This window comes from Bombus terrestris, chromosome 15 (assembly GCF_910591885.1).
Source record: "Bombus terrestris chromosome 15, iyBomTerr1.2, whole genome shotgun sequence".
In the NCBI taxonomy this organism is placed as follows: domain Eukaryota; kingdom Metazoa; phylum Arthropoda; class Insecta; order Hymenoptera; family Apidae; genus Bombus; species Bombus terrestris.
The window spans coordinates 2920919-2941684 of NC_063283.1; the positions used below are offsets into that span (position 1 = coordinate 2920919).

Consider the following 20766-nt stretch of genomic DNA (forward strand, 5'->3'; position numbering starts at 1 on the left):
TTTCGTGATATTCTGGCTACGCGTGTCATAGTCGACACAAAATGTGATTCTTCTCGAAACGCGTTGGAACAATTTTTCCGCTTAGTATATTCGTTGCTATCGAAATTGAACTATCTACTTCTACCGCATTAAAAAAAAAAAAAAAAAAAATCGGAAATCAGAAGCGTAGGTCGAGTAATAATTTCACGTGAAATCTGTCTGATTAAATTTGTATTCTATACAGATACATATAAAAGGGAAAAACGTCAACGTTCAGCTCAAATCGCTGTACCTAAAAACGTGAAATTTGGACAGTATATTTCTTTTATGACGTAGACAAGAGAAAAGAAAGGATTTTTCGAAATATCTACCCTAAAGGGGTAAAAAGAGGGATACATTTCTTCTTAAAAGAACACCTATATCCCACGAGTTGATGAAGTTGGGAATACGAGACTCGCCATACGAACTCTTTATTAAAGATAAACAAACGCGTGTTCGAGTGTCTTTTGAAATTCAGCTTCTAAAGGGCGTTTAAATAGGATGTAGTAAACATAAATTGTGAAAGGGGCAAATACTGCGCGAGGGAAGCCGCGGGCTAGCAGCTACTGGCGTAATAATATATTTATTCTATTCTTCTATAAATATGCGGGCTGGGTCGGTAGAAACTACCATTTGAAATAACTCGTTGTTTATTGATTTTATTATTTAATTATTGAAACTCGTTGCATTTAAAAATGCTGGTCGAACAAGTATATTTTGATTTTTTAATAATCGTTTATATTTTTGCACATGTAAGATATTCAAAAATCAACGTGTACTTATCCGATTAGGCTTCTTAAACATAATCAATTTTACTACAAATATTATTTGATAAAATCAGCGGTCAACGATTGATTTCAGTAGTTTTAGTAGTTTTTACCGACTCACCCTGTATATTCTTTGTAAAGAAATTCAGATGTACGTATCTTTAAACAACGCTTGCAACATCCTCCGAAATGATAAAATAGTGAAACAGACAAACTTATTATTCAACCCAATACGTAATAAAGGTAAAGCAATTTCAATTTAGTCGATTCTAGTCGATTCTAGTCTTTGTAAATGTAGGTATAATTCATATGGAATAACAGAACCCGAGTGACGAGTTAATTCGTCTTTCTCAGAGAAAAGAAATTGCTTCTGTATTATACAACGTTGAATAAATCGATGGGATGGAAGAGCAGGTCGAACCTATCCAATTTCCAATCAACGAAGATACCGTTTAGAACAGCAACAAGGAAGTAGTCTGTTATAGTGTTCACTGCTTTACAAAAGAACACGGCTATAGCGCATCTTCTCGTTTAGTGTGGTCGGTCCGTAAGTGGCATCTTCGGCGGAGCAAAGGTAATCGAAAAGAAATACCGGGAGTGGTTCTTTTATCCGGAAGAAGAGAATGTTCGCCATGAGATTTCTTTTAATTCACCTTAGCTGTAACGGTATCAAAGCAACTCGCCAGGACCGAATGAAAGGCAGGCACTCGTATCTTTGAACAAGGGAAACGTTGACCACTTATTAAGGATTCCATTTGGTCCGTGTAACCTGCGTTTATGCGCCATTAGATAGGTGAAAAAGAAAACGGCGAAACCAAGTTAGAAATTTCAGTTTCATTTCGCGAGAACACGCCAGCCAAAGATGTCAAGAGTCCTAACGAATTAGATAACTCGACTGAGTTCTATTCTTCCGGAATTTTGACAGTGCGGGAACGTCGTAACATTAATTTCCGTGTAAAACCGGAAGGTCAGAGTTACGACTAATCGCAATTGTTATCTTTGTATTAATGATAGTTCTGGAAGATATTTCTAGAAGATGTTCTATCCCGTGTACAGACACCTCGTGTAGTTTGAACATTGCGAAAATGATAGAGAATACCGAAGGCCAAGAATGAAGGTTCAAACTTCATAATAAGTCTGAAATAATGAAACCTCTTTACATCACGGAAGAAAAGTAGGACACTTAATAAAAAAATGAGGAAATATAGAAAGAGCAGATGACTTTTTATTTTCGCCTAATACATTTGTAAAGAAATTTTATAGCAAATATTGAAATAGTTACTCTTGTGAAGCACTGTACGTCGGGAATAAAATACGAGCAAACGTTTCTTTAAGCGTGATAGCCGGTAATGGATGGATGCTTCTCAGGCGTTCTCGTAGCACATATAATACTTCTTTCAAGATTGCCAGATCATCTTGAAAAACGTAACAGTTTTCGAACCTTCTACAATGGCTACACAAAATATTCATAGCATTTTTTATCAGATTCTCCATTTCATATTCATAGTAACAATTTTTATATTCATTTCACCGTATTACCAAATGATATGAAACTTAATACACTCGAACCTAGTTAATTAATTAATAGCTACAATAAATACGAGTGTGTGTGAATATTTTTTGTATTCATTTCATATCGAAGAAACACCGATGAATTTCAATATTTATTTGCGAAATCACTGTTGAAAGATCTCGAGTATCTATCGATGATAGTATCCCATAATGTGAACGCTAATCCTGTGACCTCGATGACCCCTGCTACCTTCGACCGATATCGAACGCTATTGACACGACCTCAATTAGTACTTATGATCTTCGAGTGATTTCAAGTTTCATTGGAGCATCATAAACTATTCATGATGACAGAGATAATACGATTATAATAAGTGAAGAAACTCGATCCATTCATCGCTTGATTATTGATACACCGAGGGAAGCATTAAATTATAAATAATATTTGTTCGAATGCAGGTGGAAATGACGATCAAATAACTTGTTGACTACAGTTTATCAAATGAAATTCATGGAAAATATTCGTAATATCGTTGACCGAGCAATTAAGCGAAGTAGATTCTTTAGAAAATTAATTAGAAAATTATTAGTAACAATTACTTAATTGCCTACATTGCGACTGCTTATTCTATTTCAGTTTTATAATTTTGCTACCAATAAGTATCATTTATAATTCTATCATTAATTTCATAATTAGACAAAATCAAACCTAAACAGAGATTTGTTAGATTTATCAAATGCTATAACCGATTCACTGTACGTATTTTATATATTTCTGCATATTATCGATTGAAATATAAAGACGAGATATTTGTTGCAACGTTCGATGCATGAATTCTTTATACATCTTAAAATTCTAGTCTTCATCCATCTTCACACGAGTTTCAAACTAGATAGTAATTTTTAAATAGCTTTCTAACTATTCCTCAAGGTAACTTGACTTTCTGCAAGCGTCTTAATGTTGTATAAATACGTATTTGCGCAACAATATGCATTTGAATTAAGCGTGCATCGTGTTGGTTAAGGTGGATTACGAAGTGGATTCATCTTATTTGCATAGAGTTAATCCCTGTTAGAAGACCTGTGAAATTTCTGTTGTTAAAACGTCGCTAAGCTCGTACTGGAAATTTAATGTTATTTAATCATCTCAATTTAGTCAGTTTTTTCCTTATGGTTAACTGATATTTATGGAAGTCTAATTGTTACACGAGACTACATGGATAATTAATTATCCGGCATTGAGGATGATGTTCGCAAACAACGAAGAAGCTGCGATTCGTGATATAGGAGCTATATCGAGCTTGTAATATCAGCTTATGAGCAGATATAGCGTTCGATCCGAAACGTTGGTGATTACCCTGCGACCGATAGGCAAATAATTAGCCAAACGGGGACATTTCGATAACAATCTATCTACCTCACTTGCCGTTAGTTTCGCAGCGGTATAGTCTGCTTAGTTGCTATGTTCATCGATCTTCTCTCTCTCTCTCCCCCTCTCTCCCTCTCTCCCTCTCTCTACAGTAATTCAGTTTCGTGATTTCCTTAAAAAATATATATAGTGGCTTACGAAAATATCTGTACAATTGTCTATATCTGATATTCTTTGTAAATATGTATCATGAAGATATCTGTTATAAATGTATATTGTGTATGTTATACGAGACACTTTGATCTATCGAGATGTAACACATTATCACGGTTAAATGGCAACATATTGGTGAAATTCAATCAAAGCTGCAAGATATTTCGCGCAAATAGATAAATATAATATGTATTTTACATATATCACAGAGATATTTAAACAGTGAATCGTCGATTACATTAATAAGCCTCAATATTTAATGGCAATATCCGTAATACTCATTATACGTATACTTCAAGTGGTTATTTGTGCTGTATATTAATTTTTTACCAAATATACATTCGCAGCGAATGTTTTACGATTTCTACATATATTTCCAGGCTTTGGTTGAAATGTTATATAGCCGCGAAAGACGTGTCGCGTTACACTGTTAATAAAATTCCACAATATCCTGTGCAGAGCATAATGTAAAAATGTGTGGCATCCTTCGCATCGAATAAATAACGTTGAATACAAATTTGCAGAAAATGCCAGGTATTACAGACCGCACGATATCCGGTTTCAATTCCGTGGTTATGATAGATTCATCGGTGCAATGCGTATTCTCATGAATTGCTTCAGTAAATTGCTTCGTTTAATTTCGCCCAAGTTGATGCCATTTAATTAAACGACAAACAATTGGACAAATGGCAGGAAGGTCGAAAGTCCTTTGTTCCCAATGTTTCATGGTAATGCAAAACTGTATTACTATTCGCTGCTTAAAACAATACCGTGTTCTTAACGCGCTACGAAAATGGTGTTTGCCATCCGCGCGGTGATTAATTGAATAATTCCAACGAACATGGCCATCAACTTTGATGCACGCGAAATTTTGTGGAATTTTTGTTTTTAGCTGCTGTTGGTTTCGGACAGGTTTCAGGCAATGGCTGCTGAATTCTTATTATTGAAACTGTTCGGTTATTCGAATTGCCTTGCCTCGGACAAACGAGGTTCTGCCGTACGAAAGTATTAAATAGAAATGAAATGAGAGCGTCAGTGACATTTATCATTAGACCGTGGATTTTTATGTTATTGTCATGTATTAAATTCATATTTTTCAGAATATAATTGAGAAGCTAGAGTCTCGGTAGAAAATTGTTTTACGTATCGAGTATTATAGCAAGTACTATGCTCTGGATGTTTTATCTCCTCATATCTTCTCGTCTCCTCATATTCTGCGTATTCTGTGCGATTTTGCACCTTCAAATTTTCTATAAACGAATAAAAATCGTCGGTCTACCTATTACAATTTTACTCCGCACCTTTCGCACCTATTTCATACTAAGAGTTTCGATTTTGTGTCTGACTGGTGGAAATAGACTATGGAGAAATTCAAGTGTCGCTCGGTTTGAACGATTCGGTGATAGAATTTCTGCCTTCCTGAACAATTTTGGTAGACAATCGGTTTTAAAAAAAGAAACCAACGCGTTTTTCAGGATCGTGAAAATTGTTCCAACAGGTCGAAACAAATTTCCGTCGTAAAAGGTTTGTGAGAGACAAGAGAAGACAGACAGAAAGGGAGAGAGAGAGAGAAAGGACGAGAGAAATGTCGACGAGGGAATGGCAAGCGCAGTCGCAGGCGGCGGATGGGAAAAAGAATGAAAGAGTTCCGGTCTACCCACGACCGTCGTAATTAAATCCCGTTTATCCTGATTGCGATCTGATGAGAAGGAGAAAAAAAAAAAAAAGAAAAAAGAAAGGGCGACGAATCATGGGGAAATTCGCGTAGCGATTCGTAAACGATTCAATTCGTTCCGCAAGATTCGCCATTATCAGTAAAATTCTAATTCCGTGGATCGGCTCGAAAGCTGAATGAATTTGAGCTGAAGAGAACGTCAACCCCGATTTACGATCTGATTGGATTCTGATTTCACGATACCAATAAATATCACGGTAAACGACTTACGCTGCCGGTTACAGGTAGGAAAATTCATGTGCACGCTGGCACACGAGATATCGAGATACAGACCACTTGAAATACAGCTTCGCTATTAAATGAGAGAGAGAGAGAGAATAATTTTTCTGTGCATGCGCGATCAACATTTGCTTAACATTTACTTTAACCGCGTTACAGTGAAGAGTATAATTGAACTTGTTGAACGACAGGTTTTGTATCGATCATTTTTTATTACCGTTAACGTTAAGGCACACAACAAGTAGATAGAATAAAAACATTTTACGTAATTTAAAGAATTAAAGCTAATTTTCTTCGTTTGTTCCATGTTGTTTCGTTTGCTGGTAACAAGAAATGCTCGTTGATTCAAGTTTGCTCGAATACGACGATCTTAAGCTTCGTTCACACTGGCGGTCAAAGGTACGGCCTGACTACGATCAAAAATCTAGGATTTTATTTTTCATTTTGATTTGTTCATTGGAATTAGGCACAATGTCGTTTTCCAAGTATACTTTAATGAAAGTCGCGTTATAGCTCGATGTAATTTCGTACGAAGATCAATTAAACGCTCGTCCTCCATGTTCCTCTCCGACTGTGACACAGAGATCTCGATTGCTAGTAAACCGACGCCAAGGTTGACAGATTTTCACTTGACCTGACCGCACCGCCCACTGTGAATGCTCTCGTTGGATCACGTCTAAGCAATTTTGACCCGTGTCAGAGTTGACGAGATCTCTTTCGTACAATACGAAACAAAACTGAATCAACGAATGTTGCTTGTTGCGCAAACAGAGAAATGTTTACAACTTTGAAGAAATGCTTAAAAAACTGTCTAGATTAGCCCCAATTACGAAAAATGTTGCTGTCACGTCATTTTTTTATACGTTAATATTAATGGTGATAAAAAATAATTTATACAAAATCCATCGTTATGGGATCGCTTGTATTGTATTTTTCGCTGCATTTTTCAAGGATCATCGCAGCTGCATATATCACGCGGATCGCACACAATTGTAATTTATGTACAATGGTAAATTGTATACTAATTGCACAGCGCAATTGTAAATTGTTATAAAAGCTGACCTATGGTTTATCGACGTTCGAATCGAACATAAACATCGTTATTTTTCTTGCTGATTCGAAAGAGTTTCGCGAACAACGAAAGTGTTGTCGACTGACAATCGTCGATGCTGTCGAGAGCTTTCGACGTAGAAAAAAATTGATCGATCGACGAACAGGAATGTGATGCGATACGCGAAGAAATAAAAAACGACACAGAGAAAGGGTTGATTCGATAAAACCTGCGCTAATAATCATCGTGCAAAAATAAACTAAGGTTATGTGTATCTTGTCTGCGAATTTTAATTTTCCGTGTGTCGAGGAACGAGCGATAAGAACGATCACGACGTAAGTTTTTCCATTGATAAGTTCGCCTTTACAAGAAGATACACGTACTTTCTATGTGTCTTCGTAAAATCGTCGCGAAAGAAAATGTTCGTGATATGCTACTGTCTATAGACATTCGGACATTTAAGTGAATTTGTGCGAACAGTATATGAACTTTATTAAAAAGTTCCAATAGAGAAGTTATCCGGCAGATAGGGTTCATAAAATAAAGAAGAAGTTTTAGTGCTAGCTTTTTGATATTAGTTTGAATCGATTATTGTAATAGATTTTAGAGAAAAATTTCGTAGCAATTCAACTATTCGATTAGAAAATACATATTCGTCATCTATTGATCACAGACCTATAAGGTCTCCTCCTTAGAAAGCTTCTAAATTTAATGGTGAATTAACGAATAGAGTGAGCAGATATTTATTATCCTTTTATAGAGACTATAAATTTTAAGCGTCTATTAACCTTTAGGCTACTTATCATCTTTACGTACTACGTACATATACAGGGTGGTTGGTAACTGGTGGTACAAGCGGAAAGGGGGTGATTCTACGCGAAAAAAGAAGTCGAAAATATAGAATAAAAATTTTTCGTTTGAGGCTTTGTTTTCGAGAAAATCGACTTTGAATTTTCGCTCGGTACGCGTGCACTTTATCACGTCACGTTATAACGGATCTCACTGTAGATCGTTGTCTCGATGGATATTATCGCAGTTTAATTTTGTTTTTGCCGTAACGGAAAATTAGGAATACATAATGAAATAATATGAAGTAATCATAAAGTTTATTATTACAAAAATTGCTGAAAATGTTGCCCATTCTGCCGAACACGTACTTCTGCTCTTCTAATTAAATTTCTATGAACGCTTTCTAACGTATTCGATTGTTTTAAAGTATGAAAGGCTGCAATAATCTTTTCTTTCAATTGCTCGCAACTTGCGATTTTTTCGGAATAGACGATTGATTCAATATGGCTCCATATGGTACCGAGCGAAAATTCAAAGTCGATTTTCTCGAAAACACACTCTCAAACGAAAAATTTTTATTCTATATTTTCGACTTCTTTTTTCGCGTAGAATCACCCCCTTTCCGCTTGTACCACCAGTTACCAACCACCCTGTACATATGTTGTACATATCTACACATTTAAATTTCCCAGAAATATCTAAGCATCTGCAAGATATTTACGTAACTGTAATGATCATAACTGTGATATTTACGTAAATTTATATTTTTACAGGGTTTATTATAATTAACGGGGTAGAACGTAGGTAGAGATTTATTTCACCCACTAGATGATATAACGAGTACTGTACTTTGAATATTTTATATATTTTTGCAGATTACGCGCGTCCTGTGTACGTACATCTGCAAATTTTACACCTTCTATGCACTTTTGCATATTGAATTTCATTCTGTGAGAAAGAACTAAATGTCCGGTTACTTTTAAAAACGTTAGCGAGTGTATCGAGTGTGCGCGAATGGAGGAATTTTTCGCGAAATTTTTTTCCAATCGGAGATAAATCAACGTTTTCAGAGGGGAAGGGATATGCGTCGATTTAAAGTAAATTAATGCGTTAACAGAGCTGCACCCGGAACGTTCATTTCGACCGATCAATCGAAACGATATCGACGGCTCAATGGATTTCGATATGTAATTCGCAAGAAGCGTAAATTACTCGGATTCAAAGAGCGTACCGACCTCTCGCTCCATTGCGAGTTACTCGGATCACGAAGATCATTAAGGGAGCATAAAAGCCGAAGAAAAAGAAGAATGCCGTTCGAGGAAGAGATGCTACGAGTTCGATTCGTATTTCGCTTTAGAATTACGAGGATGTGCCTGGAAAACCAACAGAAAGATCATTGTATGACGGTGAAATACGAAGTTTGGAATTATCAGAAAGCAGCGGTACGATGACGAGCATATAAATCGGAACATTTTGTTTCCATAACTCGAATCAGATACGTAACTATTTGCTTTTACATCAATGTTGTTATTCGGCGAAATAAAATGTTCGAAAAATAACGATGGACGTTTAAAGAATGGGCATTAAACACATATATTTCAAACGTGCAAAGATTAATTTCGATTCGATTATCGGATGTAATGTTTCATGCGAATCCACGGGAGCTAAACGCGACAGGTCTGTTTTTGTAGATTTTGTGGGATCGCCGAATTCAAAAAAGTAAAAGATCAACGAATTTACGAGATTGCGTAGAAAACTGAGGATCTTTCTAATGTAAATTCTGAAAGTTCAGTAAGAAACCGAATAAAAGGTAATCCTGTTTATTTTGAAATTGTTTTATTTTAAACGTATGCATAAAATGTATTTAATACACTACGATTATAAGAAAAGAGCGAAAATGTTATATCGCGTTGCTCCATTGTAATTTTCACATGCACCCGCCTAATGTAATTGAAGAGCCGATAACAAACTTGTTCATAAGTGTCTCGTTCCAGCAAAGATTTCTTAATTTCCCTTCGATGAATTCCACCTTTTTTTTTAAGCAAAATATTCATCATGCTACACAATTACCATAAATGAACCTACAATTATATCGCGGGAAACCTACGTTCGATTAAAATATGAAATTACGAAAGCTTAATAATTTAATCCTATAAATCGAGACATAGATCGTAATTCCAATCCCACCATGTTGTGAGCCTAGTTTCTGGCTACTAGTACGCGTTATTATTAAAAAGATGGAAAAGTTCGATTTACACGCGATAAGAAATCGCGAGATATACGACCGAGCAGTAGTTATTTTCCGGGTTGTTAAATACACCGATAAAAAGGTTTGTCGATCAAGCGATGATCGATGAGACACAAAGGGAAACAAAGAGGATCTGTCGAGGGTTCTCGATTGACGAAATTCTCGATAGTATCAATAATAGAGCTGTACGATTCGACCGAGCACAACAGCTCGCACTTGGTATCAGAATATACACCGCAGTGTGTAATAGCGGGCTTTAGTTAGCAGGTTCAATGGCTGTCTCCAACTCGGTGCTTTTGCCACTGATCGAAGATATATCGATCTAGCCTCGAGTAGAGAATCTAGCGAATGTAAAGGTCGCCTAAATTAAACGGCGACTGGAAATCGAGCCCTGAAATTCAATTGAAAATTCAATTACCTGACATCACGAAAAAATGATTACGGCTACCGATGTGATTTTCATTGGTACGACAAAGTTAATCGAGTACATTTCTAGCGGTGTTTACATACACAAAATATCAAGAAATTACTGTCCGTCTATAAAGAAAGGTAAATTTCGCAACAAGGTAAAACGAGTTTCTTTTTGCTTTCGAATAATTATGAACGCTTTATGTTTGTAATTTAAAATTCCGGTAAAATGTAACGTTCTGATAAAGCGGTCTGTAATATATTTTCTGCTTTTGGACGAAACGTAGCAAACGTAAATACAAAAGACAGTAACTGTTAAAGCAATAATTCTTAGATATTACTTGTTCTTTAAAATGTTAATGATCGAAACCGATTTTCCACGAATTTTCTGAGTGAAAGGAATACCCTTTGCTTTTCATTAAGCTTAATTGCTCGTTCAATAACTCTGTGCTTGTGCAGTACGAAAATGCTTAAACACGATGCAGCATTCGGTGCAAGATATGAATCCTTACCAACGATAGAATTTACCAAACGAAGAAATTCGATCAACGTAAAACACAAAAGATCAGATAAGTAGGAAATTTTAGATCATTGATGGAATTAATGATAACAATTTAAAGGAATTAGAAGCTTTCCAAAATCTCTGAGCGGTATATTTCTCAACGGAATACATTAAATCTGTTTAAATTAGAAGTTGTTTAGCCTAAACGTAGAAGATACGGCGAAATTTTAGACGGTTGATAAAACTAATGGAAATTTGAGATTCGTTCACGAGGAATATGTTTGATATCGAAACGGTCATAATTGAAACAAGGAAGAGACCTAGTCCGTTATTTATTGTAGAAGATTTATTCATCGTTCGGCCGCGGTATAACGAGCGAATTAATGAACTGTCCGTTGATTAACTCGATCTTGGCCATTTGATCGATGACCATTTTATTTTCCGTATTACCGTGTATCTTCCGCAGACTCGATGCGTTTAATCCAGAAGAAAATATTACGTGGTTAATATACTTGCAACTAGTTCGATCGGAAAGTTTTCGAGAAGCCATCCGACTTAATTAGGATTAACCTCCGCGGTAATTCTATACTTGCGGCCTTATTCGGCTTATGTACTCAAAAGGGAGTTTGCCGGTATTAACATCGGATATATCGGTTGATAATCCGAAATCGACTTGACACTATGCGTCTAGAACGGATTGTTTACAAACGTTCGGGAACAGAATTTAATTTTCTCCTAGGAAATGCGATTTTTTTTTTTTAAATTACGATACACGTACGCTATCGCTCAAAATTGTCATTTCCAGCTATCACAAACTGTATATTAATTACAATTAAACGAACAAAATTGGGGATAAATGAAACTGCAATGATTTTATCCTTCATGGTATAGCTTCATCTAGCGGAGTATTGTGACACGATTTAATTGTCCTTCGAAAACAATATACGTTAATCGAAATAGCGTTTGCATTTAATTGTAAATTTGATCGAACTATCAGATTAGAAATCAGAGTAAACTGACTAAACGGAAGAATGTTAATAGAAACGATGATATTTAGATGTATACAGGGTGTCTAAGAATATTGGAGTCGAATTTGTCGGAGTCGTAATAAGGAAACAAGAAAAACTATTTGGGGTAACAACCGATTCTGTTTCATTCGGAAGAAACGAATTGCTCGATTTTCTTTTACGATGAACGCGGCTCGTAGGAATAAGCTGTCATCGGAAACTCGCACGCGGGAAGATCTGTATCGCTGCACTTTCGCTCTCAACGTTTGGCTTATCTTCGGCGTTGATAACGCGTGGAAAATTTAACTTGGAACATTCGATGCGATGTAACAGGAAACTCGAGTTAAATATTCCGAACGTGATATTCGTTGAATGGAGGACAGCGTTGCGTCTTGCATAAGATGGGCAAACACTGGAAAGTATGGAGATAAATAGACGTAGAGACGTAGATATGCGCTTTATTAGGCGGAGTTGGAAGGAAGGATAGAATCTTAGTGGAAACTTAATTCGAACCTAACTCAGATTTAACCTAGATACACCCTAAAGAACCAAGTACTTAGGAAATGTTCAATGGGAACGTGACTGAGATAAAGAAAGAGCAGAGGAAAAGGAAGAAGAAAGATAGAAAGTTAGATGATTGTATTAACCTATCGCCGTGTTTATCTATAAAATTATTATGCAGAAGCTTAACGAGAAGAGGATTGTAATTAAAGAAACTCATCGAGCAATTTTACCGGAGTACGTCGATCTATCATTGTCGGTAATTGATAGCAAAGTTGTGGTCTTAACGCGCAACAGGCGTACTCAGCAAGCCCTTTGCCCTTCTAACCGGAAGTAGTTTGCGTGCGATCGCTGCCCAGCCAGATAATCCATCAGATTCTACAAGATACAGTGGCTCGGGAAAGTATTTTTAACTCTCGTTAGTATCGTAAAGAGACACGACCGCAGCCATTATATTGGTGAAATTTCAAACGAATTTGAGGATGTACGTGGAAGTTGCAAGATGTTTATCGGAAGGGTTCCTTAAGATCGCCAAAGTACGTGAAAAGTCAATTATTCGTTATATCAATTAGCGAGACCATTTCTAACGCTAATTGTACATCTAAGATGATATCATTCGTATACTAATTTTTCAACGAGTGTATGCTTACAATAAATGTGTGGTAATTTCTACGTAGATTGCTTTCAAGTTTCATTGTTATAATCACGCCGAGTTTGTCTCTTTGCGGCAAAATGTATTCATAAGAAAATCCATAACAAAGTTCTACGAGAACTGTCGAGATATTTTTGCGACCGAGAAGCAAGAAGAGTTATGGATCGTACTCGAAACTTGTCACAAAATTTCTTCGCCAGAAGCAGGCTTTCTAAGCAAATGCAAGAAACGCTGTCACGTCGCGACAGATTGTAAACCATCCATTACGAACTATCGATTGCACGTATGGTCGTAGTGTTCTCTCTGTTGTCCAGCAACCCAAGATGGAGAGGATACATCGAAGACGTAAGGTGAACCGAGCTGGTAAATCCTTAGGAAACCAACCGTGATTGGGATGCCTAGGGTAGGGTAGACCTTTCTAGAGTCAGCATGCTCCATAAAAAATATCGAAGAGCTGCTCTGTAATTACAAAGAGATTGTTTCCTACCCTGGGATAAGGGATCGAGTCACGCCTCTCGGCGTTCGGACCCTGGGGAAAATCGGGCTTTAAGAAAGCGGAGTTTGCTCGGTTAACTTTATAGCCGTTTTCGACTTTCTTCCAAATTGTTTCGATCAAAATTGGATGGGTAAAGGTTGATTGCTGCTCCTGCGAAGACGTTTCGCGGATGTATCAGCCGTCACCTGACACTCGATTTCGCGCACCAACTTTCAATTTCCGACCATCAGAGTCAACTGCGATATCGTGTAGATTAAATCACATATTTCGCACGATCGCTAGCCGAACGATCTACTCGCAATCAGAGCGGAAAAATGATTATTCGCGTTGCTGACAAAGTTGTTACGTTTCCCCGCGACTCTAACGTATCGCGTTAAGACGCTGATTGCTACGCGTGTTTTAGATATCTCGCCGCGATAGATCGAGATATACAGCGTGACAAATAATTTTTGCAAAATATCGTATCGTATCGGAGCACTTTCCCTCGTCAGTGTTATCTGAGTTATTCGCACTGTTGAAGATTCGTCAGTACGTGAGATTTATCCTATTCGTTCTAATGGTTCTAATAAACGTAGAAAAGTGTGAGCCACCGATGACCACTATGTCACTCGATTGTTAAGTCGAGTGTTAACTTGGGGCACTTGAAGCGGGAAAATATTTTTTCGACACACCGACAAAAATCGAAGAGTCCGTCCTGAACGATGACACGGGGACCTACGATTCAAATTCCGATATCGAGTTGGGATTTTCCTTCTGAATTCTATTCCCTGTTCGGCGTTCTCGAGGGTCGGATCAAATCGGATCCATCGAAATTGTCCTTTTTAAATCGAGCAACGTTTTTGTAGGCGATACCATTTGCGTTTCGCGTATATCGCCCGAAGGAGCTCTTTCCTCTCATTCGAGGGTACACCTGTACCGTTCGATCTATCGTTCGATCGAACATTTTTGAAATAATATCGAAGCTTCGAACGATGTTACTGGAATAAAAGACAGTGAATTTTTCGTCGTCGATAAACATTTTTCTTCAACTTTTGGCGTGTCTCGACTGAAGTTGCTGGAACCAGTAGCTAAAGATGCCATAATCGGGCCAGGAATAACTCTTCACCCTCTTGGAAACTCAGACGTCGTTACACCCTCGGAAATATTTCCATTCTGACAGACCGCAATCGTACTCCTTATTTTATAGAGTTCGCGGCGCTTCTTTGAATCAAATCGCCGACTAAATCAGATTCATACAAACGAGATTAACCCGAGTCAGCGTTTCCCGATTCGTGGATCTGGCTGGAAAAATTGATATTTTTCCTCTTCGGAAGCGTTGATCAAAAGCTGACATCGACAGCTTCCTTAATTCGTTAAAATCCCATAGGCGAAATTGAATTACGATAACATCTCACTGAATAACGATCGGAGAATCGTTGCAAAAGCCACAACACTCGTAAAAATTCTACAAATTCAAATCTAAAATCGTCGCGAACGGAAAAGATCGTCACGCAAGAGAAGCGTCCATAAACGGCGATTAAAAGAATTAGAGGACGTTTTCATGGCGAACACTCGAACGAATTAAACTTTCCTTGATCTTGATGCGATAGATACATCGCTATTCGAAAGCAGTTGGACAAAATTTCGAAGATCAAAGAGGCCCGTCGTCCGGTGGAATGAAAAACTCGACGAGAACCGGCTGGCTGACACTTTCCTTGAAAGCGGAATGTTCAAGATGCGTTTCGAAGTTGCACAGGAAGTTGTTCGGTCGAAGAGAAACTCGAGTCCTCCGTAAAAGAACAAACGACTCGGAATGATAAACGTTATTATGGAAAGACTGTGTAAAATCACAAAGCGATCCGGTTCGTTCTGCTCGTCCATCTTTTCTTCCATTATGTCGATACGAGTCTCTTGTCACGTTAAAGATTTCGATGGTTGACGCGCGGCATAATTTTGTCGCGTAGCATGCATAAGTTTCAGGCTTCGTCGCAGCCTCGCCGTAACACTTCCCTTTTCATTGCTCTGCCACGAAATTGAGTTGCCGCCGTCGAGAAGGCGCGTTCATTTTCCGCGCACACCCTTTCTTCCTCCTCCGTCGCACGTAGTATGCAGAAGACACTTATAATACTTTTTACTTGACGGCTGAGTCTTTAATTGGTCGTGCAAACCACGAAATAATCGTTGCCTGAGGATATTGAGAAAAAGCGAGGGGGACACGAGCGAATATGATTGGGAGGGAACGAGCGAAAAATCTAATGAACAGTCCGGAGGAATAAATTAGTGCGATTAAGATGATAACGATCGAGGTGCTGGAGAGAACCTGTTGCGATCATGTTCCAACAAGCTGCGTTTGCCGAACGCCACTCCGGCGAATGAAGATATTCAAATCGCTGGCAATCGATCGATCGAGAAGAGAAGAAGAGCATGGGATGGAAAAACCGTAGCTGTACAACACTCGAGGTAGCCTAAGAAACTTGGATATACGTAGAGCCGAGTCTTCGCATGTGAAAATTGAAATTTTCGCCGATGGAGATTTATCACGCCCGATTGCGCGCAAAAGATTAATTCACGTTCGACGGGCTGTCAATTACGCGGGCAAACAAAGCGTCCGCCGTAAATGAATCGAGAAATAAAGTTTGTTTGCACGGTGCAAAATCACTTTACGCTTTCCTCTGGTAGAAGGCAATAGGGTGCGCGTTGTCACGATATTCCCCGCTGGTTTCATACGCAGTTCACCATAAAAGAGTGCGAGAAAGAGCGAAACGGAGTCGTTAAAAAAGATCAATCGGACGAGTGACCATCATTGGAAAACAATAGCAGCCTGATCAGAGACTGTCCTCAGGCTGGAGAAATACAGAGAAAGAGAGAAAAAGAGAAAGAGAGAGAGAAAGAGAGAGAGAGAGCGCGAGAGTGTGTGCGTGTGTGTGTATGTGTGTGTGATGAAGAGCCTCGCCTGCCTTTTCGTCAATTTTTATTTGCTACACGGCACTCGTTACGAGCGGTCGAGAAGCAAATCTGTTGTTCTCAGTGCAGGGAATCGATTCCCATGAAATCGTCGATCGACGTGTCGCGCAGCCACTTGGTCTATCTGGTGATCCCGGCGTTTCACTCGACGATACGCTAATAGTACCGTGCCGATATTACGTCTAGTATCGTAAACGAGGTTTCTCCGTGTCCCGACGGATGCTCGAAGATCGTTCGATTGTAATTTCGTGCGACGTCGCGGCCATCTCTTTGCCACACGATGCACGATGTGTACGAATAATACGAAAGCACAGGTAGAAGAAAGAGAAGAGAGAGAAACGTGAACGAAGAGAGCGATGTAGTTAATCATGCTGGTTGATGTATCGTGCTGGTGTTTGGACAGATTGAAAGCAAATCGAGCAACGTGAAGATGTACACCGTTCAATCGAGCACACTGGTCTCATGCACGAAGGGTTGGTGTGAAAGACAATCATTTTGTAATAGTTGTACGCAAAGATGTATATACATATATGTATATATTAGTGGTATATAGTCACGAATTTTGGCGGTTCCGTTTTGAAGTGAAGAGCGTGCTGTGATGTTTCTGGGTAAATTCGTAGCTCACCTGGGGTAGAATCATGACGTGCGGCAGCTGGCGCGCCTCGCCGCGCACTGACTCTTCCGCACCCCGAGCACAGCCTCCTCTCGTCCCCTCCTACGTTTTCCTCCCTCCAACTCTCTTACTCTCTCACTCTGTTTCTCCCTTTCGCTTCCTTTCTCACTCAGCATCCACCACCCTCTTTTCTGCCCGATTCTACCCTCCTTTAGTCCTGTTGCCTCGAAAAACCAGGCGAATCGGGCAACCGCGTTCGACAACGACCTGCTGCTTTTCGTCGACGATTCTTCTTCGCATTTTAGATTATTCTCTTAGCTTATTTATTCCGAGCAGCCGCCGCTCGTTACTTTTCATCTTGCCCCGCCAAACGCTAATGAGGATTTTTGCATTTTCCTGTTGCCACACGAGGGGATACCCGCTTTGCGACGACTGCGCTTGTTTTTTCGCTCTAGTTAAAAATAATAATAAAAAAGAAAAAAAAAAGGAGTACAACGTATAAAGTGGTTCAATTATGAATCTACCCTATGGAGTTTACCGCCCATTTCTATTATCGATTCGTCGCTGTCATTCGTCGTTCTCATTGTTCCGATGAATTCGTATATCGTCATCCGGGGCTCGCGATAGCGCGAATATCACAGTCGAATGTCTAATTATGGGAAGGAATTTCTTTTCTTCTTCTTCCACCATAGATTAAATAGATTTGCCCCGATATCCTCGTATACAAGTTATCTTATAATCGGCTCGTGTTTAATCGCTGCGAATTCGATTAAGTTTTCCAATATCAAGTGACTATAGGGATGCCGAGTTGAACTAACCTTACGAAGGCTAACGCGCTCGTGAATTATTCGATCGCTATTATTCACCGAAGATTGCATCTATGATATAGGTATATTCACACACGAGAGCTTCGTTAACTGGCTTCGATTAATTCTTCTGCTCGCTTCTATTCACTGGATATCAAAGTAGGCGCATAAACAGCTTCTCGTGGATCCTCTGTATACAGGTTCCCCGGTGTCGCTTTATTCCACGCGTCCACCACTCGTTTGACACTGAAATTATTGAAAACGTAAATACGATATAATTTCGCTGTCTGATTAATTTATTTCGACTTCCGTTCGTTATAGCCGCACATACCGAAACTGATATCTGCTTTACAAACTGCTTCGTGAGCAATCAAAGCACGAACGAAATATCATAACCGTACACGTTCAGTCTATTCCGCGTGAATACGTAATTAACTTCTCCCCTCCTTTGTCAGCCGTGACTGCGATCGCAGCTTCATCTTTTTGATAATCTTTCGAGTTTGTGATCTCAGGCGAAAACAACTGAAATTTAGGATACACGATCTCTGTGATCAGCCAAGATATACAGTGACTCGCGAAGCTATTTGAATACTCGTAGGAAATTTGTTTGAACGTATTGTACGAAAATTTTTGTCGCATGGAATTTGTCTCGTGTATGGAACTTTTTACTATTTATTATTTATTAATTAGTATTACAACGAGGCAGCACTGTCATAAATATACAGAGTGTCCCAGTGATCATGTACAATTAGCCAGACAGTGATTCTACAGAATACAGTTTCTCCGATACTTTGTTACCGAGGAAATCGGATTTATAAATTTCTTCGAGAAAATTGGCTATAGAAATTTGTGAAAGACGCGTAAACTTGACTGATTTCTAACTGAATACGAGCAGACCCCCAGCAAGATGTTATTCCGCGTCACAGAGCAAAATAAGTTTTTCAAAAAATGAGATCTTTCAAATAAATTCTTTCGACCGACTCTGTTTCCAAGAAAGTGAAGTTTTTACACGTTTGCTCGATACTTCTACCGATAGGTTTTCGATGAATTCTCAAAGTCGATTCTCTCGAAAAAAGCTTCGAAGCTTTATTTTAGATTTTCGACATTTTCTCGAAAAATACTCAGCAGTACTCTGACTATCCCTGATGATCAATAATGAGGTTTTAGTACCTTCGTTATCAATCATCTACACGTTCAATACACGTCATTCATAGTAAACGTCTCCTTCCTTAACGAGGTTGATATTTAACAATACGGATAAAATTTAATGATACCGTTGCAACAAATTTAAACTCGCATAAAAGCTCTAATATAATATTTAAAATTATTATATATAATATTATTATATAATATGAATATAGAAAATAAAATAATATCTCACATCCATCGACCTAACATATAACGCTCATAACATAACACGTTCGATTTTTCTATCGTAAACATTCATCAAATATTTCTGTGAATTATACGATCGAGTAGGAGTAAAAAATGCTCAATCATAATAAACACACAGTTCGCTCGTGCTGTTTCGAACATTGTATTGAATCAACGATACACTACGAACGTTTATTAGTCGTACTCTTGACGATTTTGACTTATCGCACGTGTCGGAACGGCAGTCGTGCTTCGACGTTCGAATCGATAAGACGAAAGTGACATGTTGCTTTAATGAATCACTTATATAAGGGAATAAGTACCGCGTGGATAATCTTCGTAACAAGTACGACGTAACCTTATTACAGTGAAGTGCATAGTGCAATGTACAGAGTGATCCTCTTCGGTTGGATTGTTTTTATCGACGTATCGTCTCGACACTACTAGCTCGACATTCACAAGACATCATGCTGTAGAGGGTGAGTGCACTTGCGCAACTATCATTGCAATGTTACTATCGCTCAAAAATATCCCGACTTTTGCTTAATTTTTCACAGTATGTATCGGTAGTTAGAAAATGAACTGGAACTAAAATGATTTCATTGTTTGCGAGGATAGAAACGTATAGTGGAGTATTGCGACGCGATTAAATTAATTTCAAGAGAGATAGATGTGCAATGATAAGAAAAACTCGTAGAATTATTTTGTTAAATTTTTGGATCATGGGATAGCTTCAAAGGATTCTCCAGGATTAGCAGGAAAGCTTCAATGGTTGATACGAGCTGTTTATATTTAAATGATAAATTTGTTGCTTCCAGTTACCAATTCGCCATTAATTTATATACCGTGGCAAAATTCACATATATTGCAATTGCAAATCGATCAACTAGAATGAAATGACGCAGCGATTCATGAACGCTTTCAGAAAATTTATACCGTCTTTGTCCTCTGTTTTTTTTTTTTTTTTCTCTCCAAAGGTCATAGTTGCCCTTATAAATTCTAGCGCTGAAACGGATTGCGTGCCGTGCGTTCGAACTATTTAAGATTCGAGGGGCGAGACGGTAAAGAAAGCTCGCGATAAACATTTGTGGAAGTAAGCGTGACCGTGTAAATTTTTTTTCCATTCCCTTTTTTGCGTACCATCAGCGATAAAAGTATATACGTAGGTCGGTTTGTGTGAATTTCTGAATCATCGCTGGCCGCTTGTCACGCCATGAATAAATATGACCAACGTATCGACACGGATATGCTCTTAGAAAAACGAGATGGACGGTCGATCGACAGATTCGTTCACGAAAGAAAGATCAGGCGGGAAGCGACAATTCTGTCGTTACGGGGGCGGCGTAATTTCGTGGATCTTTCGTTTCATCGATTTCGTCAGGTCGCGTCGTGTCGCGTCGTTTCCAACGATCGGCAGCACGGAATTTTTAGGACCTCGCAGGGTTAAGAAGGGGCAAGCGACGAAATTGAGCGAAAAGATCCGAGGGTGAGCGCGTTTCACTCACGTGTAATATAAAAAACGCTTTAATGAATCTTTTTTTAA

At 38.5% G+C, this 20766-nt stretch overlaps 2 protein-coding genes across 7 annotated transcripts in view; one reads left to right on the top strand and one right to left on the bottom strand.

Annotated features, from left to right (window-relative positions):
- Nucleotides 1–17150, bottom strand: part of LOC100642586 (dopamine receptor 1) — a 58055-nt gene extending 40905 nt beyond the window's left edge. The window contains exon 1 of one of the 4 annotated variants that reach the window (XM_048412403.1): nucleotides 17056–17150. In XM_048412403.1, the coding sequence (XP_048268360.1) occupies nucleotides 17056–17070 (15 nt within the window). In that variant the 5' untranslated portion in view covers nucleotides 17071–17150. The remainder of the gene's footprint in view (nucleotides 1–17055) is intronic. The other 3 variants (XM_003401023.3, XM_012316826.2, XM_048412404.1) reach the window with 3 other exon arrangements.
- The window catches only part of LOC100645423, an 83028-nt gene continuing 76999 nt past the window's right edge, over nucleotides 14738–20766 (top strand). Inside the window, exons 1-2 of one of the 3 annotated variants that reach the window (XM_048412393.1) lie at nucleotides 14738–16903; nucleotides 19329–19702. The gene's annotated coding sequence lies outside the window, so the exon portion shown is untranslated. Of the gene's footprint in view, nucleotides 16904–17988; nucleotides 19703–20766 lie in introns of those variants that run through there. The other 2 variants (XM_048412395.1, XM_020867090.2) reach the window with 2 other exon arrangements.